Source organism: Sceloporus occidentalis, unplaced genomic scaffold, assembly GCF_023333645.1.
Source record: "Sceloporus occidentalis isolate IW3139 unplaced genomic scaffold, rSceOcc1.0.p SCAF_3, whole genome shotgun sequence".
Lineage (NCBI taxonomy): Eukaryota > Metazoa > Chordata > Lepidosauria > Squamata > Phrynosomatidae > Sceloporus > Sceloporus occidentalis.
In genome coordinates, this window is record NW_028316983.1 from 75,443,863 (window position 1) to 75,470,975 (window position 27,113).

Genomic DNA, 27,113 nt, shown 5'->3' on the forward strand with positions numbered 1-27,113 from the left:
CTATTTCAATAAATTAGACATCTAGTTATTAATATCCGTCTCAGCTTTATTTATTGGGATCCCCTGGTCTACTCCGTATACATATCGGGAGGGCGATTTCAGTGGGCTCTCGTAGCCAGCCCCCTCTTGCAATATTTGAGCTAATAACAATAATAATAAAATTCCCCTAAACGGACCCTTGGCTACACAGGGGAGAATATTCCTTGGGAATTGTAGTTGTGTCACCAGAGTCCAGCTCTGGTGCCACAACAAACTACAGTTCCCAGAATTCTATAGCATTGAGCCATGGCAGTTAAAGTGGTCTCAAAACGGATTATTTCTACAGTGCAGATGCAGCCTAAGATAGCCTGCTTTCTTCAAGTCAAGCCAGATGGAGAGAGAGGGCTTTGGGCTGCCTCTGATCCAGCAGCAGCTCTGTCAGAGAGTAACACAGCACTTTTAATAAACCTGTTAAGCTACCAGTTTATGTATGGCACCACTACATTCTTAAAAACTTTCCTTTCAAATGTAGAGATGTTGTTTGGGTTGGCAAAATGTCACATGGAAAAAGATCAAGACCTTCTTCCCCTTCCAAGTCCAAGAAGCATTGAAAACTTTCCAGGGCTTGAGAATGTTTATTTTTAGACCAGGTTTTAGCCCCGAAACAAACTTTTTCAAACTCTAAGCTCAATGTCCCTAACTTATTGGCATGTGTCAAGTAAATAGAGACTCTTTGTCAACAAATGACTGGCGAGGAGGGTGCTTTTGTCACTCACAAGCACAAAAAGCGGCCACAGTAGTTCTTGTGCAAATAATGAATCCAGGCTTTATTGGCTGAGCATTGGCTCAGCCCCTTTTGGCAATAACAGACTTTAGCAACATGATACTTTATACAGTGAGATTTCCTACTGCGTATTATCTCAAAGATAATAATTCCTGTTCCCTAGAAAAAACACTGAAGACAAGGCACATTTCCAAGCCCGAGTGATTAGCTATTAAAAGGCCTGGAGTTTATATCAAATCTGGCGCTTTGAGCAAAAGAAACATGATGGAAGAAAGCAGAGAGCCACCAGGAAACACAGGCAAAATTATGAGCATTTTGCCAGAGTTTGTCAAGAATTCTTTTCGGTCTTGGCTGCCTCAGGATTCCTCTCAGATTTTCCACCTAGTGGTTCTTTTGGGCTTTACCTATGCTGTCCTGTGTGTCATCCAGCTGTTTTGGAAGAGACAGCATATGGTCAATGTCCTCAAATGTTTTCCAGGCCCTCCTACACACTGGCTGTATGGCCATGTCCACAAGGTAAGATGACTTCTGGAACAGCATTGTGTGTGTGCCTGTGTGTGTATTTGGGTGTGTGTTGTTGTGTATGTAAAATGGGATGCACATGGTGGTAGTGGTGGTGCTGGTGGTCCTTGCATTCTTAGGGTCTTAGAAAAGTTGTCATGCCTCTTAAAGGCCAAAGTTGCCTTGGCTGAAAAACCACTAGTAACTAGAAAGTTAGTATGCAAGGACCTAAGACTCTTTCACACTATGTGGATTATAGCACTACAAGCCTACGTTAACTGCCATAGTTCTATCCCATGAAATCCTGGAATTTGCAGTTCAGGGAGGAGTACTTAGAATTCTGTGCCAGAGAGCTCTAGCGCCTCTGTTGTTGTTGTTGTTGTTGTTTCCAGCTTCTGCAGACAGAAGGCAAACCTATCATGGAGTTTTCTTGGCAAAAACATTTCAGAGAGGATTTGCCATTGCCTTCCACTGCCGGTGAGAGAGTGTCAACCAGTGGGTTTCCATGGTTAAGTGGGAATTTCAACCCTGGCTGACTGAGTGCTAGTCCAACCCTCAGATCAGTACACCACACTGGCTCTTTCTAGTGCCTCACTAAACTACAAATCTTGGGATACCATAGGATATAGTGGAATCATAGTGCTATAACTGTGTAGGGCAAAGGGTTCCTGGTTGTTGTTAGAGTGCATGTGTGTGTGTGTGTGTGCATGTGTAGGTTTCTATTCCACTTTATCCTTCCCCATGAAAAGGGGTCTGCTACCAGTGCCATCCTATACATGTCAACTGATACGTTAATCCCATTAGGTTCAGTGGGATTTATTTTAAATAGATATAGGATGGTGGCTTTTTAAAAAAAGTTCTGAAGGAAGGAGGAAAGAAAGCAGTGTCTGAGTTCCAAAGCCTACATCCACGCTGTAGAAATAAAACAGTTTGGCATTACTTTAACTGCCATGGCTGAATGCTATGGAATTCTGGAAATTGTAGTTTGTGGTGGCACGAGAGCTCTCTGATATGGAAGGCCAAATATCTCTCAAAGTCACAAATATCTCTCAAAGGCTGAATGTCTCACAAAACTACAATTTCCAGAATTCAATAGCATTGGGCCATGGTAGTTAAAGTGGTGTCAAACTGGATTATTTCTGTAGTGTGGATGCACCCGAAGAGAAACGTTTTCATATTCATCCTGTTAACTTCTCTAGGGATTCAACGCACATTATTTCCAACTTTGTACAGCCCCAGGTACTTCAAAATCTTTATTAGAATTCCTACTTATATATTACAGATTGGCATGTATAAGAAATAGAAGAAACTTGAGTTTCATTTGAAGGATAAAAGCAATATAACACAGATAGGCAACCATTGATGCCATCCAGATGTTTTGGTCCCCAGTTCCCAGGATTTTAGGACCAGTGAGCTGGCAAGAGTTTATGAGTTATAGGGGGCATTCCCACTTGTGTTTAAAGCGACTTAAAATGCAGCGAGTCATAAATGCAGCAATTTAAAATGCAGCAATTTTAAATTTGATTTTTTTCCAATCATTCCCATTTGTGTCGTTGTCTGTAAATATTCCGGGTTAAATTACCCCTCTATTATTCCCATTTAATTTACATCAATTTATGTTAACCTGGATTAGACTTTCAATTCGTTCCCACTGGCTGTCAATCAACGTGACATCCTAACCACCGTTCCCATTTCTTGTCCATTTTTACCCTCCCTCCTAATTTGGTGGGTTTTTTCAAATTAGCCAATGAGATGCACTTATGTGCATATCCGCCTACTTTAACCGCATATGTGCTTATAAATATATATTTTTAAATAAATTTGGGGCTAATTACCTGCCTCGCGAGGAAGGAAGGCTCTGGAGGAAGAATGATAGGAAAAAAAGATGGCGATGGCGAAGGAGAAAACGAACAAAGAAAAAGTTACACCCACAAACCGACCCTTCAGCTGTTGCTCCTCCCTTCGCCAGGATCCCGAATCAGACACCAATTCATTCCCATTGTATTACAGCGAATCGTATCCCGGTTTTGAAAATAACCTGCGTTATAACCTACTATTTTTTAACCCGATTTAAACACGTATAAATCAAATCTGAATCGAATCACTGTGGGAACGATTCCGGGGTAATGCAGGTCTAATTCGAGCTTAGGTGGGAACGATAAGAACTTATGTCGAATCATGACGTGAGTTTTAGACTAGTGGGAACGCCCCCATAGTCCATCTGGTGGACATCATGCTGTCTCTCAGTTTTAGGCTAGGTCAGGATTTTTTCAGCTGATAAGATACTCAGCTCATTGCTATGGAATTCTTGGTTTTGTAACTTTGGGAGCTATTTAGCCTTCTGTCCCAGAGAGCTATAGTGCCATAACAAACTACACTCCTCAGAATTCCATAGCATTGACCCATGGCACATAAACTGGTGTCAAACTGGATTATTTCTGCAGTGCAGATGTGGCCTCAAACTCAGTTATAGGCTTTTTGTGCTGGACACTTTTTTTTGCTGGTCTAACTTTTATCCCAAAAGATGTGATGACCAGCAATATTATCATTAATACTGGGAATCACTAATCTGCTCATTATTATGTTAAACAAAGACGTAAGGAATTCCAATTTTTAAGTGAACTAACTAAAGAAAGGATTTGCTATAAGGTTTTCCTCCTCTGGTTTCACAGAATAAAGTTTACAACACCAGTGTGGAGTAAGTTTGCTTTATTTTCAAGCTGAATCATGCTTCCAGGAGGCTTCCACAACAGTTCAGATTCATAACAAGGCAAACGTTACCTGTGAGCTTTGTATTGTAGCCTTCTTTGGTTCCATCCAGCTGATGAAATATGCTCATGTAGCAGCAAATTCAGTGGCAGAGCATGTAAAAACATCAAGGAAAGCATACAACCTAAGCAGACTTAGAACTTCAATGTTTTATAAACACACACAGCATGTTCATCAGACCAGGGAACTTTTCACACTCTGTGACTGTAGCACTACAATTCCACATTGTTGCAGTAGTTTTATTCAGTTACATTCCACTTTTCCCCTAGTAATAGGATTTAAGATGTCAAACAAATTATTAAAATGAGTACAGATAAAAAACACAAAATGTGTGTCTGTGTGTGTGTTGTTTAAAAACAATTAAACAAGTTATAGTGTTAAAACCATTTAAAATTCATCAAAAGGTAATGAAAACAGAATAGTTCAATACAACTTTAAAAGTGTATGGCAGTCAATTTCTAAAAACTAGATGGACTAGGAAGGTTTTTACCTTCTGGTAGAAGGAGAACAAGGAGGGAGCCATCCTAGTCTCCCTAAGGACTTTAATTGCCAGAGTCCCATCTTATGAAATCCAGGTATTTATAGCACTCTTTCCTAAACTTCACATTTCAGCATTCCAGAGGATGGCAGTTAAAGTGACATCATAGTGCATCAGTTTCCACGAAAACAATGAAATACAAATATTTACTAATAGAGCTATGCAAGATAATTTAATTTTCATTATATACAGTCAACAATATATACATCAATCAACAAAGCCTCTCACAAAGAATATCCTTTTTGCAAACTCTTTTTATATTTGTCCAACCACGATCTCTTCCTTGCCTTTTGTCTAGCTGAGTGTTTTTAACTGCATTGGCATTGAGAGGATGATGAAGTAGGGCTGGAGAAACAACAGACCTGTTGTACTTGGTTGTAGCAGCCTGTCTGCAGTATAATACAGGAAATCATTTGCTGAGAAAGACTAGGATTTTACTCTACTGATCTTCAGGCAAGCTAAACAGCAACTGCCCCCAGAATTCCTTACCGTGTGTGAACAGCAAAGCAGAGAGAAAAGGGGAGAAGACATAATCCTACTTCACCGTCTATCCTCACCATGTGAAGTCAAAGGCTCTCACAGCTAGCATCCATAGTTTTCTGTAGGTTTACAAGGCTATATGGCCATGTTACCTGACCTGGTTATTTCATTCCACATGTACATATTGTTAATTGGATAAAAGGTTCATTGAATCTTGTTGAACTGCTCTTCTCTTTCATGGTGCAGTAACCTGTCCATAGTCTTTTCATTCTCCCTCTGGTACCAAATTTTCCTGAGAAACCTCTATCATAATCAGAAAACTTTGGGTTTGTCACGTTTAGTGGCCATTTCCCACCCTCAACATTCAGAATTCTATGACTTGTCCATGTTTAATCAGCTTATGCTCTATGCTGGAGATTCAGTGAATGGTAAAGGCAAGCCCACACATGCAGAAGAGAAAGAAAGCAGCCAGTTTTTTTTAAAAAGAAATGAAAAGAAAAATAAGCAACTATGCTTATTATCTAAAACTACTTGCATTGCTGACCAGATATGTAAACATAATGCTCATGATGTATTGTGTACTGATTACTGACCTTTAAACAAACAATGTAGATGACACCAGAGGAAGAATTTGTGAGTGCAAGAGCCTGGACAGAAAAGTACCCAACTTGCCATCCGGTGTGGTATGGACAATTCTTAGCATACTTGGTCATCAACCACCCTGAATATGCGAAAGTGGTCTTTAGCAGAAGTGGTAAGAAATTCATTATTTTACTATTCACTCTGATCATAGGGTGAAATTTCATGCATTTATCCCAAGCAGCAGTTGATGACACTCTTTGTTTTCTTGATATTTTAAATTCCATTTGAGTTTAGTTTTATTTCAACAAAATAAACAAGTGGGGTGACCAGATGTCATAACCACAAAGGAGCACAAGACAATGTGAAATGTTGGACATCCAAGAAAAATGTAGGACATTACAAACTAAAAACTACAAACACTATTAGAAATATAAGTTCATGCTTCTTGGTCATGCTTAAAATGGAGAACATTTTGAAATTCCTCCTGGACAGAAGCTTAAAATGTGAGACATGTCCTGGAAAAGGAAGATTTCTGGTCACTCTGAGAACAAGTAAGTCTTGAGAAGAAGAGATGAACACATTCTGTTTCTGACATTCATATGTTTGCAATGGTTGTTATAGCTCAGTCTCTGGAAATTATCACATGGGGAAAAGGACAGGAGCGAAGTGGATTACTCCTATCCTTATCAGATGATGTCACACTTATTCTCTCATTATCCCATTCTTATCATGTGATTGTGCAAAGATTATCAGACGACACCATGCTTATCCTGTCATTATCATGTCCATGAAGTGAAATTGACCTGTCATTTTTGAGTAATGGAAGTTTCCATTAATGAAAACTGATAGGATAATTCTACTTCATTGACATGATAATGACAGGATAAGGATGATGCATGTAATAATCTTTCATGCAATAGTGCGATAAAAACGACATAAGGATGGGAGCAATCTGCTTTGCTCCCGTCCTTATTCTCCATAGTCTTGATCCTAGCCAGTATAACAATGGTGGCTCACTGTATGCAAGTGTGATCAGGGACATGAAGTGGCCAATCTACTTTGGCTGAAGTTTCTTGAGTATTTTTAAAAATTATTTTTAAAGCTTATAGTGTGTAACAACCATTAAACCACTTAGTGATAACTGAACAACCAACAAGAATGGACTGACAACAGACACATTCTTTTGTTTGTTCGTCTTCTTCCACACACACACACACACACACACACACACACACACACAGAGAGAGAGAGAGAGAGAGAGACAGTGGTTGAATTAGTCACTTTGGTCTGTGATGTGCTATGCTGTTCACAGTCCACTATTTCAACACATTCACACATGCAAAGAAATGGGATCATGCCCTGTATCTGTCCACAGAAGGGAGGATTCCATGAGGCAGCAGGGTACAGCTTAGAAAATGAAACCTTTACGTTTGTACTCACAAAAGACTACATTGTTTCATGTGATGATATCTTTTTCTTTCACATTTATATAGATCCCAAATCTCTTATAGTATACGGCTTCATAATTCCATGGATTGGTATGTATAGCTCCTTCCTAATTACATAAATCACTGTATTCTTGTCATATTTGTGACATCAGACTTGCACACAAATGTTCATGTCTGCTGAAATTTGCTGGTGTGGGTTTACTATAATAGTGCTTGCTGGAGAGTTTACATGCCGAATATATTTGTTTGGGGAGGGCATTTCAGCTTATATTAATTAGGAGTCAAATTGTTAACTGTAGCATAGTAAATTTGAACACTGTAAATTTGAAACACAGAAAGATAAGACATTGGCTGTGATCCTGTACAGAAGGAAATAGGGTGCTATAATTCCAATTTAATTTCGTGGGAGCCTGGGATTTATAGTTAGGGGGCATTTAGAATTCTCAACCATAGAACTACAAACTACAGGATTCCATAGGATACAGCCAGGGCAGTTAAAAAGCTAAAATTGTGTACCAAAAAGGGCCGTGTGCTGCACAAACTGTGTAGTGTGAAATTGCTGCATCCTGCAGAATCCTGGGGTTTGTAATTTAATGAGGCACTAGAGCTCTCTAGCAGAGAATTTTAAATACTGCCCCCAAAACTGCAAATCATAGGATTCCACAAGGAATGGAACCACAAAAGTTAAAGTGGACTCAAAGTGCTGTAACTGTGTAGTGTAAAAGAGCCCAAGATGTAGTTAAACCAGTTCTGTTGGGGTGGAGGATGTTCATGAAGGCATACTGTTTCAGGTTTTAGATCACAAAAGACCTAACTGATCACTTCAGGTTTTTTTTAAACTAAATTTTAATGTAGTGGGTCCAGAGTAGAGCTGGGAAGGCCTGGACAAAAAACGGAAAAATTCAAGGAAAAACAACATTATCTCCTGTTTTATTTTTCCCCTGAAGCCTTTTCTGTTTTTTTCTGAAAAACTGGAAACATTGAAAAAGGGAAGAAAACCAATTATGGAATGTTTTATTTTAGCAGGATGAATAAAATCTTTAAGACAAGGTGTTCATATATTCTCTAATTCACTTCTAAAAACTACGTACAGTATCAGATTATTTTAATTTCTATGCACAGAATAAGGACAAGCAAGGTTACAAACTGAACTCTCCAGTGGAAGAGCAAGATCATTTCTTCCTTTACGGGATACTGAAAGAACCTGGTCTACGTTTGGAAATACTCACACTAAATCAAGAAATAAACTGACATGTGAAAGGGTAGAGAAGCTTCTTTTAATCGGGATACACCTTTGGTTTTTAGAAGCCCATGATAACTGTGATGATGATAAACATAACAAAACAGAAGCAGAGACTGAAAATGATACTGATAACCAGGACTCCATTCACACTGCAGAAATAATGCAGTTTGACACCACTTTAGCTAACATGGCTCAGTGCTATGGAATTTTGGGATTTGTAGTTTTATGATACATTTAGCCATCTGTGTCAGAGAGTTCTGGTGCCACAACAAACTACAATTCCCATGATTCCCTAGCATTGAGCCATGACAGTTAAAGAAAATGAAAGTAAATTCTGTCTGTAATAATTGTCTGAATACACTGTACAGTGGGCCCTCCCTTTACGAAGGGATCTGTTCCAGATCCCTCCGCGTAAGGGGAAATCAGTGTATGCTGGAGCCTCATTGGAAATAATGGGGCTTGCACCCATGGTGCATGGCGGCGCAGTGGTGCACATTCACCACGGGTGTGTGCCCCATTACCCTAATACATATGGACAGCGCCATCTTTATGTGGCGCGGTCCATATGTGGTGCGCATGCACAACGCAAGCGTAGTGCCGTGTCCACACCTCTGGGTGCCGCGCTTGCATCTTGGACACAACACAGTGTGCCAATGGCAAACTGATGACGTTCTCCTGGTGCACCCAAAAGAACCCACTTTTAGTGGGTTCTTTTTGGAGCAGAGGGAGCCCGCGAGGTTTGGTTACTGCGGCCTCCCTCCAGAGGGAAAATGGGCAGCTCCAGAGTGACTTTCAATCTGTAAAAAGTGCTAATGTTGCATTTTTAAAATTTTTCTGAAAATTTCAAATTTCCCCCCCAAAAAATCCAGGAAAAAAACATCTCCCCCCTCCCCTGGCATCAAAATTTCTGGAAATTTTACATCTCTAGTCCAGAACTGTAATTATTTTAGTATTCTCTGGACTAGGGACTCACCATTTCCTCATTCTTATTAATTTATTATTTTTATATTAGACTGGTCTCCTCAACACTGGCAATTTGTGCCAAATGATGGATATCATGCTATTCAGTGTCATTTCCCAACCAAAGCATCTCCTGTCTAAAACAAAACAAAGCCCTCAAATTAAAAGGTAGCAAATTCTAGTTCATCTATGGGCATCTTAGAGAGCCAGATTGGTGGAGTGTTTTGCACATTGGACTATGACTCTGGAGATCAGGGTTTGAATCCTGGTTTGCCTTGTAAGCCTGCTGGGTGACCCTAGGCAAGTCATATGCTCTCAGCTGCAGGGAAAGGCAATGGCAAACTTCCTCTGACCAATCTTGCCAAGAAAACCCCCTGAAAGGTTTGCCTTAGGGTTGCCATAAGTTGGAAATGACCCAAAGGCATGCAACAGCAACCATTAACAGAGATTGCCAGGAAATAGACTCACACAGGAAAAGCATTATTTGGATCTCAAAAATAAAAGCGGTAAGTAAAACAATTAAAATTGTCATGTCTCAACACATTTGGCCAAGCTGCATATTGGTTTTCAATATGCATACAGCCTAGACAAGTTTATACTCTTAAAGATAGCATTAAAATATTTACAAGGAAACAGATATTTTTGACTTGTGTTTCTGACCTTCTCCTTTCCCCTGATAGGAAAGGGATTGTTGATCTCGGATGGGCCTAAATGGCAGAAACACCGGAAGCTGCTTACTCCAGGATTCCACTATGATGTTCTAAAGCCTTACCTCACTGTCATGGCTGAATCAGTTAAGGCGATGCTGGTAAGAAATCTCACTGCCATGCCTACAAGTTCGTTTCTGTTCACTTCCTTCTTGGGAAACGGCCACTGCTTTAATGTAATGGTCCAGTTTAGTGGCCTTAATCCCAAGGAAAACTTTGATGATACTTTGGTGGCTTTTAATTCTCCTTTTAACCTCCTGACCTCCATTGTCATAATGCAAGGATCCTGTGATAATTTGCTTCAAAAGGTTTCTTTGGTGTCTGAAGCCCACCTAAGTATGTGAAATGATCTTTTAGTTGGGGCCAAAGAATTTATGCCACCATATCTGGTATGAAAGGAGTATAATGAATTTTAAAAGGCCTACATAAATATAACTTTATATATATATAAATTAAGTTATAATTTTCATCACTCTCAGAGGCTGATGTGACACAAAGTTTCTGTGTGTTTCATTTTGTTATTTAAAGTTTGAATATCAATCCATCACTTTTCATGGACTGTCAGAATGGTACTACGTAGATTTGTAGGCCACAAGATCTATCTGGTTTTCAGCATGGTTGAGCGGGCAACTTATTAGGTTTTTTTAAATAACCATTTTATGCTAGAGGTTTGTGATACCAGTAGAGTTCATATTACCTCATCCTATGAACTGAAAATATGTGGAATGGGCATATGGCCAGGTGGGCTACTCCCTTCCCACTAATCTGGCTTTTATCTTTGTAAAACCTTTCCCAAAGGGAGAGATCATCCACAAAGAGACATCTGTGGGCAGCAGAGAGAGAGGTTAATCCTTAATGACACTTCGTAATGGTTCACACTTTTACCTACAGGCTCTAGTGGTCCCAGCTAAGCTTGTTCTGTGCAACAGAGCTTGTGAAAGTAGTGTTTGAAGGGATGACTAGCAGGGATACAGTAAAATAGGGGAGACAGAAAAGTTAGGTAACACTTGTTGCCCAATGATTTCTCTCTTGCAAATGTTCTCATTCATTGAACACATTAGTATCTATTTGTGTCCACTGGCTACAACTGGCTTTCCTTCCTGCAAGTTCTGCAGGGACCATAAACTAATGGCTCAAGAGCCAATGCCATTCCATAGACCACCACTTTGAATACCACTGCCCTAGAATATGACTCAGTGTCCAGTAATAAGTTAGTCATTTTGGAGTTCTTTCTTATCATTCCATTCTTTTTCTTAAAATATTAGGATATATTGGGAAAGCTGATCTCTAAAGACAATACAGCATCTGTGGAGATATTTGAACATGTCAGTTTGATGACTCTTGATACCATCATGAAATGTGCTTTCAGCTATAAGAGTAATTGTCAAAAAGAAAGGTCAGTATAAGATGTCTTCTTTAAAGTGGGAACCGTGGTTATATCACATCCTTCAAGGTTTCACGGATGGAAACTGGGACAAGTCTGGCAAAGCAACATCAGAGTGTGGTCAAAGAGGAAAAACACACAAACTAGGAGAGGCTACATCCATTTACTTTCTCCTGACTTGATTCAAAAGGGCACGAGTCTGCCCCCTCCTCTCATTTCCTCTCCCTTCCACTGAGTTAATGGAATATAAACTACTTTTGCATTTTGAATTCAGTTTGCAGAAATGGAATTAAACTGAGGACAAAGGGGGAAAGTGGGAGAAAGAGAGAGAAAAACTGGGTCATTTGAAAAGCAGCTGAAAAAGTGGGATGGCAGAGGATAAGCAGGATTGCCATTGCCAAATCAGAACAGTTGGAGAGTATGCGATATGCAGCTGTGCTTGCCTGCACTGGCATGAGAAGGAACACAAGATTCCAGTAACCTCTGCAATTAATGGTTGTATCTGCTACCACTCCAGTGTAAGAAATGATAGCGTGAAAGGATTTTTTAATTAAATTTCTCCTTATCTCAGCAATACTGTTGTTCTTCTGTGCTTTCAAGTCATTTCTGCCATATGGTGACCCCTAAGGTGAACTTGTCATGGAGATTTCTGAGTAGAATTTTTTCAGAGGGGTTTTGCCCTTGCTTTCCTCTGAGACTGAGAGAGTATCACTTGTCTAAGGTCACCCAGTGGGTGTCTGCGGCCAACTAGGTCTTCAAACCCTGGTGTCCTAGCTGAACTTTAGTCACCTACAGCCTCATTAAGCTTCATTATAATATTAATTTACATGCCCTGAGAGGCATGTGGAGTTTTTAATGATCATGTGATATATGTGAAGGATGGGGGAACATATCAAGGGGAAACATGTGATAGGCGGAGTGGAAAGTTATACCAGGTGAGCAGCGCCAAATAAGCCGATCGGTCCACCTGCATATGCTATGAAGTAAGCTAAGCTTTTAAAGTGTCTGCAGACTGCTGCTCTGAGTCCTCATCCTTTCGGCACCCACTTGGCCAAGTGCTTTCTGGTTGTTGTTTTTTTTGTTTTGTTTTCTGTCTACTTTCTGAAAATAAACTTGGAACTTCAGATCAAGAAATGGTTGTCTTGATTCAGTTCTGTTCCCATTGTGAGTGTGGGCTAGGATGGAGTTCCACATCTTGATCTATCATGAGCCACACACCCTCTAAAATGGAGTGTATTGCATGGCTTGAAGGTAGATGGGCAGCCCCATGGGCCTAATTCATCTTATGAGCAAGAGGTTCTCCTGGCAGGCCTACGGAATTAAAGATGAAAATGATGAGCATGCTCACCTGCTTACTCATTATGTAATAGACCCTAGAGCTTTGCTATTACTCTGGAGTACTTTCAGACTGATCCTATTCATTTGTATTTTGAGATATTTTGAGATAGGTCTTAACTGTAGACCAACATCATCTTCTGTAATATGATTATGTCTGCTTTCAAAGCCTTACTATTTTCCGCTTCCTGTTTACTCACAGGGACAATGCCTACATTAATGCGGTGTATGATCTTTCCTACCTGTTTAATCAGAGGCTAAAGTCACCATTGCTCCACAATGACTTCATTTACTGGCTCAGCCCTCAAGGGCGCCGATTTCGCAATGCTTGCAGACTAGCGCACCTTCACACAGGTATGCTTTATAAGGATGGTCCCTTCCCCAGCACCACTCTAGTTTAAATATTTCTGGGGCTTGCATGGTCTTTGCTGAATTGCAAAATGTTTAAATAAGTCAAAAGAGCCAGAGGAAAGACAAAATAAATAATTTTGTCTGAATTCATTGCTTCTCCCATCCTTACTTTCCTCTTGCCTTTCCTTCAGGTTCTTCCTGCCTAGCCCATTTATTATTAGCACTTCAGTATCCTTTCAACTAGATTCTTCTTCTTCTTCTTCTTCTTCTTCTTCTTCTTCTTCTTTTTTGCCTTTTGATTTCCATTCAGCCAGAGTTCTTCCATTCTCAGTCATCTCCTGCATGAAGTATTACCAAAGTGACAACCTCTTCTGTTCACACAGAAGCTAGGCTTCAACCTATTTACTTCCTTGAGGTACTGAAAATTATAAGTTTTCATTTCAGCTCCGCAAGAGGCTTCTTTGTCACAGACACAACTTAGTCCAGAAATGTTGCGTAACTCTTATTCTCATTTTTTACTTATTGCTTATATCTATTGCAGATAATGTAATAAGGGAGAGAAAGGAGTCCCTTAAGGATGAGCAAGAACTTGAGAAGATCATGAAGAAGAGGCGTTTGGACTTCCTAGATATTCTTCTTTGTGCAAGGGTAAGGATTTTTACAAGAGTGTTATGTCTGTCAAACATAATTATTTTACTTAGTATTCTAGACTGAGCAGGAATGGTTTTCCCAAAGCATTGCTCCCTTTCCGTGTGCGCCATTCAACCGCCATTAATCAGTCTTGATATGGCCCAAGCATGAGTTTCATGGTCTGTGCGTCATGACCTAGTTATTTTAATATATAAACCATCTTATCCCATACTCAAGGAGCAACTAACAATCTATACTGTCACTAAGCTTGCCACTTCAGGAGTGTCCCAGGCCCAGAGGTGTTCTTGACAAAACTCTAAAACCTAGAGACAGTCCCTGGTGATGTCATTAAGTGATGCATTAAGTATCAAACACAGTTGTTTGCAGCTTGTCATTCAAATAGAGGGGGATGGATGGAGTCATGTTTTCCTATTTGGAAATTAAGATAAAAATCTCATCTCAGGGGCTGTTCCACCGATCAAGCTGAAATGAAAGGATTTTATTCCTTCTTTATGGTTTAGGGACATGGGATAAGGAGTATTTAATCTAACCTACTTGTTTTTAGTCAGAATGTGGAGGCAGGGCAGAGCGTAAGGCAAAATGTTATAACCACTTTGGCACCAGAATGACTGGGAGGGAATGAGTGAACTAACTAAGAGGCTGTACAGTTGGGCGTTATATGCTGGCCTCAGGGCAGAGTGGGGCCATGGTGTCCACACAACGCATGTCTTGATGAGGTCATGCCGTGAACCCAACCGCACAGTAGGCAGCATCATGAAGCTCCTTTGGTGCTATGTCCAGATGACACAAAAGGAGTGCCAGAAGGTGCCACTGGGGCACCCTTTCCACAGCACACAAAAGAGCAGCTTTTTGTAGCTCCTTTTTGTTCTGCGGAATGCCAGATAAGGGCCACAGCATGTAGTTGCCACAGCCCTGAAAGAATGGCAACAGGCCACTCCAAAAGGGCAGTCTGTTTAAACCCTAAGTAAATACACTGGCCTCCTGGGGAGTCTTTTCAAGTTGCAGCAACCAATCAATTAAGCCTTCCAAATAGTAGTGAGCTAGAGAGTTGCACACAGACTTCATCTCACCCAGAGATGAGCCCACCAAAACAGAAGAATTTGTGCCCCCAACTCCTGTCTGGAGATAATACACAAACTCTGGCGACCCTATCACATACCCTTTAACATTAAAAAGACAGTTACAATATGGAACCAAAATTAAAGCTTCATAAGATTTGTAAGGGCTTGTACTTTACACAGTTAAAGTTAAAACAATGATGCTGTGTTGCATTTCCTCAGGAAGCTCAATTCAAGATGCAGCATGTTTTTGCCAACATGTCTTACTGATCTTGCCAGTCTCAAAGAAAGGGACAGGGCTTACATAGAGAGGCACTGGGGAAAGGGGTTATGTCAAGACAGGAAAAATGCTACACCACAACATTAATCAGCAATGAGCACAACTGTGGAAATAGTGAGGCTTATCCATGTTTCCCCATGTTTTGTTAGGAAGTGATCAACATTTTGCAGCAACTTCCAACATATTACAGTGATGCTGCAACAGTACGAGTAATGATGGAACTTTATTGGAGACATTTTCCCGTTATGGGAACAGGAAGAGGACACTTGGGGCTGTGTGTGACCGAGAACCGCACAGCAAAGTGTCCTCAAAATGGCCCCATTCCATACCCTGGCCCCAAGCTGTCCCCATTCAGTGCTGAGGCACACCATTTTGCTCAGCCGGAAGACTTCCAACCCAAACATTTAACACCCCTCAGCACTGAATGGGGATGGCTTGAGGATGGGGAATGGAATGGGGCCATTTTGAGGACACTTTGCTGTGCTGTAAAATCTGTTTTTTCTCGGTCATGTGCAGCCCTGAGTGTCCCTTCCTGTTACCATTAACGGGGGAAAAAATCTGTCCGATAAAGTTCTTAGTAAAGCTGCAGACTGGAATCTTATTGGTAATTATAGCAATAGTTATTACTGAAATTATCTGCTATATTTCCTACAGAACAGGATCTCAGCCAATGCCCTATTTTCAATCTATGGGCCAGTACACACTGCCATAAAGCAGCGTGCTGCTGGCAATACTACGGTTAGGGAGCACACACCAACCACACGCTCCCTAACCCTAGTCCATGGCAGCGCCAGCACCATGGCGGCCTCCTGTCAAGAAGGGGGCTGCCATGATGCTGGGGCTGCTGCGCAGTATCCCTGCAGCCAAGCAATCTGTACCGTGCCTACGTTTCAGATTTAGAATTTTAAAATTTAGTTTGCTGTTGTTGTTAGCCTATGGTGACCCCATGAATGAGAGACCGCCAGATCACCCTGTCACCAACAGCCATGCTCAGGTCTTGCTGATTCAGGACTGTAGCTTCTTTGACTGAATCTATCCACCTGTAATACAGTTTTCCTCTCTTTCTCCCACCTTCTATTTTACCAAGCATTATGGTCTTTTCTAGTGAGTCATGTCTTCAAACGATATGGCCAGAGTTACTAATAATTTTTCGTTCTGTTGAAACTTATGTTCCTTGTGTGGTTAGGATGAAAATGGAAACTCATTAGCAGATGAAGACTTGCGTGCTGAGGTGGACACATTCATGTTTGAAGGTCATGATACCACAGCGAGTGGAATCTCTTGGCTTTTCTATTGTATGGCCCAGAACCCTGAACATCAGCAGAGATGCAGAGAAGAGATAAGGGAACTTCTTGGCGAACAGGAGCATGTACAATGGTCAGACCACATTTTTGCTCTTCATCTGTGTAGTACAGTTTCAGGGTCATATTCTTGAAGTGTTTTGAGGTTTTGAAGGATGTATTTTATCACAGGCCTAAGGCCTAAGGCTGCTAAAATCCCACAGATGGCCGCTTAGCTCTCTGAAATAGAAAGGAGTTGTTCACAGCTAAAAAACCAAAAATATGTATCTTACAACAATTTTATTTTTCTATTCTTCTTTCTGTACTTTCAGTTACTGCTTTGTTCCCTAGGCTGATAACATTACATCATTTTAAAAAATCTATTTCAAATCACATTTAATCAAGAGACAGCTGAATAAGCTGATATTATACAATGAACAAAATTCCTTGAACATTTTGTCTTTCACGATTAGGAACTTGTCTTTCAAAACTCAGGATATGTGATGGCACTTCGGAGTTTATCAAACGGGAGGAATTTTGCTTAAATTCGAATGAAAAGAAAGTGGGGCCAGAACGCATTCACTTAAAGTTGCTAGTTTAGCACAATTACGTGAACGCGCATTGTGTTCGAACTGGCTTCCCATTGCCTGAAAATAGCATGCCATTGCCCAAATTTGCGTCTGGTAGTCTGTCCCGCAATAACGTGAAACCCCATGATTGCGTTCAGATTGCCATTGGATTATACTTCCAATTTCCCTTGTCTGATAAACTCCTCTCTTTTAAGAACTGAGTTCTTAAAAACATAGGCCTGTTACAGACAGCCAAAATAAAGCTGCTTCGAGTCACTTTGGAGGTATAGTATTTCAATGATGCATGAGTCTGGAAGCTTCACCAAAGCTGCACTCCAGTCTTTAGGACTGGAGTGTGGCTTTGGTGCGGCCTTTGGACTCTTAGGACGCATGTATCATTGAAATACCATACCTCCAAAGTGACTCGAAGCAGCTTTATTTTGGCTGTCTGTAACAGGCCATAGACACTTAATTTAGTAAAGACATAATTGAAAATAATCTTGGTTTCAGATATTGCAAAGCACTGAGAAATTATCATCTAAATATGAATTTGAATAAAGAAACACACACCATCTATTTTCATGTCCCAAAGGAACCTGTAAATTGTTATGGTCAGATATGTTATTGTGTTGACCTTGATTTTCTTTATTATAAAAATAAACAAAATATAAAAAGTGTGTGTGTGTGTGTGTGTGTGTGTGAGTAACAAACAGCATGCGTTGGGGAGAATATAGATTCCTATCTATGTGTTAGATAATCACAAATATATGTCCTGTCATATAGTATTTTCATTCCCTAATTTATGAGAAAAATAATCCAGTACTCTAAAATTTTATTGTAAATTTGGTTTATAGATGATTGCTGAAACAGGAATATGATTTTCTTGCATACTGAGGATGCTTCCCCACTTATTCAGAACATCTCTTGTTTGTTTCCTCAAATATAGGAATGGTGTCTAGCATGTAGGCACATTAGAAACACTTTATTCATATTGGGGTGACATCTGACCTTTTTTCATTTGAACCTTAGCAAGTAGATAACATGTGGGTTTTTGGTCTTTGGTGAAAAAAGTGAGACTTGTTTAATTATTTTCCTAATGTTTTTCAGGGATGACCTAGGAAAGATGACATACAGCACCATGTGCATTAAAGAGAGCCTTCGACTTTATCCACCAGTACCCCAAATAGCACGAGAACTGAGCACACCAGCGACATTTCCAGATGGAAAAACACTACCAAAAGGTCTATCTTTCTCCCATCTTTTTCAGATTTGAATTAATTTAAATTTGTACTTCCATTTTAACCTTTTTTTTTTTTTAAAAAAAGACTTCTTCAGTATTTCAAAGCACTACCTCTTATAAGTACATGAAAGAGGAGGTGGGAGAGGGTGAGGAGAAGGTAGTTATCTACATATATTAGTGTTGCCAGAGTGAAAAATTGGAGGTGGGTCATGTATATTTAATGGCTGTGTAGAAGAGGGAATTAAAATAGGTTTTTCTGGTTATCTAGTTATATGACAAGCAGCACCTGCTGAAATTTCCTCTTCTGCTCAGCCATTAAAGTTACAGGAGCCATCTCTAGTTTTCTCTGGAAACTACCTACGCTGGATGTATATATGGATGTTTACTGTACAAATGTGCCACTAGAATCTAGGCCCATTCAAACCTCATTATTACAGAGATCCTGAACACCAGAATGACACCAGTGTTTCAAAAAACTACTGCATCAGGGAGTATGTGGCATGAATAAACTGATAATATCCACAGGTGATTAAGATATGCCAGCAAAGTATGTTCTGGCTTGGTCAACTGCCTCAAGAAAGCAGCTCCCAATCTGTAAATGGATAAAAATGTCAAAGATGCTTCCCTAACCTCCTCTAAGTTCATGGTCTAGCCCAGTTTGGATGATACAACTTTATTACTGTTTCTAATGAGATATAATCCCACACACTCTTTTACAATTGCTACCAACATCCTTTGACAAGGTTTCCCATGACATTCCTGCAAACAAGCTTGTAAAATGTGGGCCAGACAAGGTAACTGTTACATGGCTTTGTAATTGGTTGACCGGTCAAACCCAAAAGGTGCTCAACGATGGCTCCTTTTCATCCAGTGGGGTCCCATAGGGATCTGTCATGGGGCCAGTGTTATTCAACATCTTTATCAATTGCTTGGATGACAGAATTGGGGGCATACTTATCAAATTTGCAGATGACACCAAATTAGGAGGAATAGCTAATACCCCAGAGGACAGGATCAAAATTCAAAATGACCTGAATAGACTAGAAAGCTGGGCCAAAGCTAAAAATTAAATGAATTTCAACAGGGAAAAATATAAGGAACTGCACTTAGGGCAGAAAAATGAAATGCACAGATATAGGATGGGGACACCTGGCTGAATGAAACTACGTGTGAAAAGGATCTAGGAGTCCTAGTAGACCACAAACTGAACATGAGTGAACAGTGTGATGTGGCAGCAAAAAAGGCCAATGCAATTTTAGGCTGCATCAATAAAAGTATAGTGTCTAGATCAAGAGAATAGTGCCATTCTATTCTGCTCTGATCAGGCCCCACCTGGAATATTGTGTCCAGTTCTGGGCACCACAATTTAAAAAGGACATTGAGAAACTGGAGCGTGTCCAAAGGGGGGCGACTAAAATGGTGAAGGGTCTGGAAACCATGTCCTATGAGGAACGACTTAGGGAGCTGGGGATGTTTAGCCTGGAAAAGAGAAGGTTAAGAGGTGATATGATAGCCCTGTTTAAATACTTGAAGGGGTGTCATATTGAGGAGGGAACAAGCTTGTTTTCTGCTGCTCCAGAGTCTAGGGCTCGGAACAATGGATGCAAACTATAGGAAAAGAGATTCCACCTCAACATTAGGAGGAACTTCTTGACAGTAAGGGCTGTTTGAGAGTGAAACACACTCCCTCGGAGTGTAGTGGAGTCTTCTTCCTTGGAGGTCTTTTAACAGAGGCTGGATGGCCATCTGTCAGGGATGCGTTGATTTACTGCATGGCAGGGGGTTGGACTGGATGGCCCTTGTGGTCTCTTCCAACTCTACGATTCTATGATTTTCCTACATGGGTGTATCATTTTAAAAAATATTCCTAAATGTTTTTGAGCAAACTGATCACACTATTTAAGCTAATGTGGATAAATAAATGTGGATAAATTAATAGATACATTGTACTCAAATATTATGCCCACATGAGTGAGGACAATGTGATGACCTTAATGCTTCACTGCATATAAGGAGACAGCTGGAAGTTATCCTCAGAACTACACTGTCATTCTTACCTTGCTTTTGAAATGCTTTCTCTCAACCTACCTCATTCCTATCTCAGATTTGTCATTTGATTCTATTTTCTTTTATAGAAGTTAACAAACTGATGAAAGGACAAGTTGTTTTTTGGTCCCCTAACTCTCCCATCCCCTTCCAGTCTAAAAATTTACACTATACCCCCAACCCTGCAGTTTGATGGGCAGTAATCTGCTCATTGTCACAGTCAAAGTTCAAGATTCACACCTCACTCACCGTCTTACTTTCGCAGGCATGCATGCAAGCAGCAGCCTTTCATAGATTTAAATTGGAAAGATAGAAACTGAAACGTGCATGTGGTGCTTGAATACCTGCATCCCAATTAATTGTCTGGCTTGAAAGTGGTCTTAAAGATCCCAAGGTAGTTGCATCAGAGCTGTGGGCCAAATGTGGTGCCTGCTAGTGTTTCGATGGACCTTTTCTGGCAATTCAAGGAAGCACTGGCCCAAAACACTGTGGTGTCTGAAGCAATATGACACCCTGCTCATCCCCAAACTAAGATGTTTATCACACTATACTCTTAACGAACTATGATTCCAGTGTGACTCCTCTAGCTGCCTCCTGCTGCATTCTGGGATTGGCAGTTTTAAGGAGAAGTTCTCTGCCTGAGAATTCTAAATACCCCTCCTTAAAACTGCCAATCCCAGAATGCAGCAGGAGGCAGCTAGAGGAGTCACACTGGAATCATGGCTCGTTAAGAGTATAGTGTGATAAACCTCTATGTAATCCCACAGATACCTCTTGCTGTCCCAGTGGTAAACAATCAATTATTAATTTAATTTAATGACTTTTATTACAGCTTCTGATGCTGTCCTAATGATAGACCAGTTCTAGGCTAGGAGAACTCCACTGAATACTCAGAGGAATGCAGGCTATGATTAAAAGCAATACAAATTGTATATAATAATAATAATAATAATAATAATAATAATAATAATTTGTTATTATATATTTTGGTAGGTCATGCAGTTTTGCAACATATATTTATTAATACTCATTAAATAAAATTTCTGCGCAGTAAACAATAAAATGCTTTAAAGTGAAATTTTTTCTCTTTGCTTCACAGGGTTTCTAGCTTTGCTGGGTATTTATAACCTTCACAGAAATCCTGAGATCTGGGAGAATCCTGAGGTAATAATAAGAAGATAAAAAATCTAAGAAAGTAAGGCCTTTCTAGTGAGACAGGGGTTTCCTTTTGCTATGTGCCTTCAAGTCGTTTCCAACTTTTAAACCTATCATGGGGCTTTCTCGGCAATATTTGTTCAGAGGAGGAGGTTTGCCATTGCCTTTCCCTGAGGCTGAGAGTATGTGACTTATCCAAGGTCACCCAGTGGGTTCCATAGCTGTAGCCAGATCCATTTAGTGATGAGACAGGGCAGGGGTGGTCAACCTCACTGAGTTCTGGGATTAATTCTCTGTCAAAAAATAAAATCAGAAGGAGCTGATGATCCACTTCGGTTTTGAAAAACCCTACATGTTGTTGTTTTAATATTAAATAATGCAGAGGAGAATAGTGTATACAAAAGGCTCTTAGAGAGGTGATTCACCTTATTTTAGCCAGAAAAAGAATACTCAGGAAGGGAAAAGGAATGCATTGGAAAATAGCCACGAAGGCTATTGTATGTGGCCAAAGAACATCAGGGTGTGGCCAAGATGGCAAATGTTATTAATGAAGAAAAGACTAGCTAGGCGAGGCTATAGCAGTTTGCTTTTGTCCCCTCCTCTCCTCTCCCCCTTGCTGAATTGAGTGCAATTTGCTTTTGTATTTTGAATTCAGTTTACAGCAACTGAAGTAAAGTGAAGATAAAGGGAGAAAGTGAGAGGAGGAGAGACAAACTGGGACAGTTTAAAGCACCTGAAAAAGTGGGATTAGTCAGGACTATCCCTGATAAATCAGTATAGTTGGAGAGTTAGACATAACTGGACATATCAATCCATTTTAAGCAGTTTTGTTATGTCAAAACAAGGTGTATGGGGCCCTAATATGAAGTGGGATGAGAGATATAGTGATTCCCCTGGCATCACAGTCCAGATACAAAACCACATGCCACCAGAACTGTCCTCTGCTCATGCCTAGTACCAAGTTCAGGCAATGATTTAGAGAATAAGTATGGAAAGAAGTCCTGTGCCAGGACTATGGTTCAAAGCCCTCCTGGTATGGCTTCCCTGTATGGTTTAATGAGCATGCATATGAACGTATGCACATACTCACATGTACACATACAAAAGTGTTGGTTAAGCTCTCTCTCTCCCTCCACAGTCTGATTTGTTTGCTACTTATATTCTAAACACTAACTGTGTTAATTCAATCCATCCAATTATTGTCAAGTCTACATTGGCCTAAACATTTACGAATGTTAAGGATTTTTCCTCCAGGTTATGCTGTCTGTTTTCTGTCTTCCTTGACAGGAAGGTAGGATATGCAGCACAGCTCCTTTGTTTAAACCTGCTGGGGAAAGTGATTGCTAATACTGTAATCCCATGCATGCCTACTCAGAGTTAAAACCCATTGAGTTCAGTGGGATTAATAATTCGGTACGTGTGTATGGAATAATAGTCGCATAGTAATTTTTGGCAAGGTTCTTTTTGTCTATGTGTCTTGATGACCGCCTTGGCTAATTCAGATATTCATTTTCTGTTAAAGGTCTTTGATCCTCTAAGATTCACCCCAGAAAATTCACAGCGTCGCCATCCCTTTGCCTTTCTTCCTTTTGCTGCTGGGTCGAGGTAAATTTTTAAAAATTTATATTGTTTTAAACTTTCTTCTTTAAAAGACATTTATTTTCCATGAGAGGCATAACTATGTTGAACAATAACTGCAGGTAGGTCTGAATCAGTTTTAGATATGTAAATATTCCTAGTACTTTGTAAACACTTGGATCCACATCTGAGGATTAATATACAGTCACCTCCCCACCCGCAAAAACAAAAAATTGCCTATATTCAAGCCCCATTGGCTTGAAAGGCTGCATGCATCACATTTTGTCCCCCTCTGTTTGCCGCCTGCGAATGGGCAAGGGACGTGGACTCCAAGTCCCCAAAAATGGAGGGACAACTGTATTCTCTCTCCAAGTGCAATATTATATTGTTTATCACCATCTGCTTTCACATTAATATAGTGAAAGTACTAAAATAATACTTTAAAAATATTAAAATGTAGGCCTCATTCTCACTATGGTTTAAACCGGATCGTGATTCAAAATGATCTGGTTTAAATAACCATGGTTTCCACTTAATTTGAACCGCTGAAATAATTTGGAGAAGGGGGCATGTTTTTTACCCATTTTACGTCAAAAAGGCGCGGGTAAAATGGGATGTTTTTTGGAAATAAATTGATTCAGCCCAAGTGGAACCTGGCGGATTCAAATTAGATTCAAATCCATCCTGGTTCCCACTGGCAGTGGCTTCCCTGGCATCCTGGCTATACCTCCATGCCTACTCCAAGCCTGCCTCTCTCCTTCTACCCTGGCCTCTCCTCAGCCCCCAGTATGGCCAGGAGGACGGAGGGAGGCATGGTGGGGAAGCCGGGCTATGCTTCCTGCACCGATTCTTGAACCGGCGCAAACATAGTGAGCCCTCAAAAGGATTGAGAAAATAATAAGATTTTCAGTTGGCAGCCAAAAGAAAACAAAAATACAGTTGGTCCTCTGTATCCAAGGATTCTGTAGCCAAAAATTCAACCCTCTATAGTTTGATAATATCCCTCTCTCCACCCCCCCCCAAAAAAAATCCAAAAAGGAAACCTTAATTTTGCCTTTTGATATAAGGGACACCATTTTACTGTGCCATTGTATACAATGGGACTTGCGCATCCACATATTTTGTTATCTATGGGGTTCCTAGAACCAATCCCCAGAGGATACCCAAAGCCCACTAGAGCAACAATAGAAAAGTAACTTATGTGAAAATCTCTGGACTCTGCTTTTGCTCAAAATGCCATATTTCTTTTCTTACTTTTAATTCTACTCAGGAACTGCATTGGACAACAGTTTGCCATGAATGAGATGAAAGTTGCTCTCGCCTTGACACTCCTGCAGTTCGAACTTTTGCCTGATCATTCCAACCCTCCCATTCCCATCCCACAGATTGTCACCCGATCCAAGAACGGGATACATCTGAAACTGAAAGTTATTAACTGAGCTTTGATATCACCCCAACAGTAGTGCTTTTATACTCCCAAATAAATATTGGTAGCACTTTAATTTTAATACTACCAAATGTACTTTTGGTCTTTGCATAGAATTGTTCACATCTTGGTAATTATGGGACAGAATTCTTACCATTATAGGCATACATCGACTGATTAAAGATCACAGTTACTTCCAAATGTATTTTCCCCATATTTGATTCCAGTAATACTATTGCGATATTTTGTATTGCAATCATTTGTTGTTGTTGTTGTTGTTTACCACCCGTTAACTTTGACTAATAGTGACCTTTGAACAAGAGACCTCCATGATTCCCCGGTATCAACCTACCTGCTCAAGTCTTACAAAGCCAGGGCCATGGCTTCCCTGACTTGCCCAAGTCACTTGTAATATTTGTTGCTGTGTGCCTTTAAGATGTTTCCAAGTCATGGCAATAGTAAGCTTATCACTGGGTTTTCAGGGACTGAGCATGTGTGGTTTGCTCACGGTTACCCAGTGGGTTTCCATGGCCAAGCAGGGAATTAAACCCTGATCTCCAGCATCCTAGTCTAAAACTCAAACCACTACACCACACTGGCTCGCTACTTGTAGTGTGGTCTTCTTCTTTCCTACTGCTGTCCATTTTACTGAATTGTTTTCTCCAGTGTGTTATTTTTGTCAGTCTCATTGTATGTCCAAAGCATGGCAGCCTCAGTGTAGTCATTTTGGCTTATAGCAAGGGTTCACACTTGATTTATTCTAGGACCCATTTATTTGTTTTTTGACAGTAGATAGTATCCACTGAACTCTCTTCCTGTACCACATTTCAAATGAGTTAATCATCTCCTGTCAGCTTTCTTCACTGGCCAGCTTTCACAACCGTACAAAGAAATCAGAAATAGTATGGCATGTATGGTTCTGACTTTTGTATTTAATGATATTTCTTTACATTTGAAGATCTTAAGTATTTTTTCATAGCTGCCTCAAGTCTTACTCTTCTTCTGTTTTCTTGATGGAGTCTCCAGTTTGACTAATGACTGAGACAATTTTGACTAATGACTGAGACAATTTTGCTAGGTGATTTTGCTGTTGCTTTTAGTATATTGTTGTATGCTGAACAACTGGATATAAATCTCTCAAATTAAAAATAAATATGTTTAAATGCATTAGTTTGTGAATAGTGTAAGTGTACAGTTGCTATAATATGCATGAACATTTATTGGCCTTCAGACTACCCCTCCCTTAAATATTTCCCCTGAGAAAGAATGGTGTGATAGAAATTAATATGATAAATTGGGGATTGTCTGATGTTCCGCTTATTATAGTTTTATGGCATTCTATCAGGCTGCTGTGAAATCTTCTTTCTTCTGAATTAGTCTTCATTGTTGCTGTTTACCTTCAACCTATCATGGGGTTTTCTTGGCAAGATTTGTCCCGGGGTGGTTGGCCATTGCCTTCCCCTGAGGCTGAGAGCATGTGATATGTCCAAGGTCATCCACTGGGTTTCATGGTGAGTTCAGAACCAAAGCCTGGTTTCTAGAGTCATAATTGAACCCACCAACCACCACACCACGCTGGGTCTCAACTACTCTTATTAAAATGCTTCAACACTGTACTTTTTTTCTGTTTCACAGTTGCTTACAACCAAGTTGCCAATAAATGAGACTCTTTCACACCATATAATTGCACTTTAACTGCCACAGTTCCATGCTATGGAATCCTACGGTTTGTCATTTAATGAGGTATTCCGATTTATCTGTCACAGAGCTTGAATGTGTCATAAAAACCTCAGTTAATACAGTAGATGTGTTCCTGGGCTATACTTCTTTAACATAAACTTTGGTACCAGAGGTAGACGTAACATGGTCAGAATAGAGATAGGTTCGTATGCCATAAAAAGAAGAGCAGTTAATGTTTCAGCAAACCCTTCATTGAAAACTAACATTATGCACATGTGAAATGAAACAACCAGCTCAGGTAAGCCTTGCATAAATAAACAAATACATTTTGAGTCTTCTACAGACCACTTGAAATCTTCTTCCAAAATGCATCCAGGGATTATCTACCTCCGCCCCTCTTTAGCCTCCCCTTTTCTTATGAATTCCATTTTGGTGGTGAAAGTTATAGATTTATGCTTTTTAAATATGTCAGGATAGTTGGTAAGGCAGGCTAATTTTCTTTTCCTTTTCCTTTCTGTTTTGCTCTTCACAGATGCTAAATAATTTTTCTGGAGGCAGCAACGCAGGGGAGCCCACACAGCTACACTAGGATCAGCTAAAGTAGAATCCCATTCTTTCCCAAGTCAAACTTTAATGTACACTTGTCCCTCCACATTTGTGGCTTTGTCTTTTGCAGATTTGATTAATCACGGATTTTATTAATATGTTCTCTTTAGGGATATCTAGGTCCTCCAGTGCAACTCTATGGTCAACTTTAGCCAAAGGTCATACTGAAGGACCTAGAGCAGTGGTTCCCAACCTGTGGGTCGGGACCCATTTGGGGGTCGAATGACCCTTTCATGGGGGTCGCCTAAGACCATTGGAAAACACCTATTTAATTACAGTTATGAAGTAGCAATGAAAATAATTTCATGGGTTTGGGTCACCACAACATGAGGAACTGTATTAAGGGGTTGCGGCATTAGGAAGGTTGGGAACCACTGACCTAGAGATTCCTAGCAACACTCCACTAAGCATGTGTAGTGTTGATGCAAGCGTGAGCGCGCAGAGTAAACTTGGAAGCTTGTGTGAAGATAAACAACCAGCAAG

The 27,113-nt window shown here is 40.2% G+C and overlaps 1 protein-coding gene across 2 annotated transcripts; it reads left to right on the forward strand.

The window, feature by feature from the left end:
• Window positions 1-904: 904 nt before the first annotated feature.
• LOC149316251 (cytochrome P450 4B1-like) lies at window positions 905-25,511 on the forward strand. Of its 2 annotated transcripts, none has more exons than XM_089515091.1 (12): window positions 905-1,279; window positions 5,664-5,805; window positions 7,127-7,171; window positions 9,965-10,092; window positions 11,257-11,387; window positions 12,913-13,064; window positions 13,603-13,709; window positions 16,237-16,427; window positions 18,007-18,140; window positions 21,285-21,349; window positions 22,863-22,945; window positions 24,189-25,511. In XM_089515091.1, exons 1-12 carry the CDS (start codon window positions 1,025-1,027, stop codon window positions 24,355-24,357), a joined length of 1,602 nt encoding a protein of 533 aa, XP_089371217.1. In that variant the 5' UTR covers window positions 905-1,024; the 3' UTR covers window positions 24,358-25,511. The 2 variants fall into 2 exon arrangements, with proteins under 2 accessions (XP_089371217.1, XP_089371218.1); XM_089515092.1 differs by lacking the exon at window positions 905-1,279 and adding an exon at window positions 5,083-5,172.
• Window positions 25,512-27,113: the final 1,602 nt, after the last annotated feature.

What these genes read in the sequence shown, in the direction of transcription:
- LOC149316251 (XM_089515091.1), top strand. Translation starts at nt 1,025, where the DNA reads ATGATGGAAGAAAGCAGAGAGCCACCAGGAAACACAGGCAAAATTATG. An exon ending in AGTGGTCTTTAGCAGAAGTG is followed by an intron (nt 5,806 to 7,126) that starts GTAAGAAATTCA and finishes ACATTTATATAG; the next exon opens with ATCCCAAATCTCTTATAGTA. An exon ending in GAACAGGAGCATGTACAATG is followed by an intron (nt 16,428 to 18,006) that starts GTCAGACCACAT and finishes AATGTTTTTCAG; the next exon opens with GGATGACCTAGGAAAGATGA.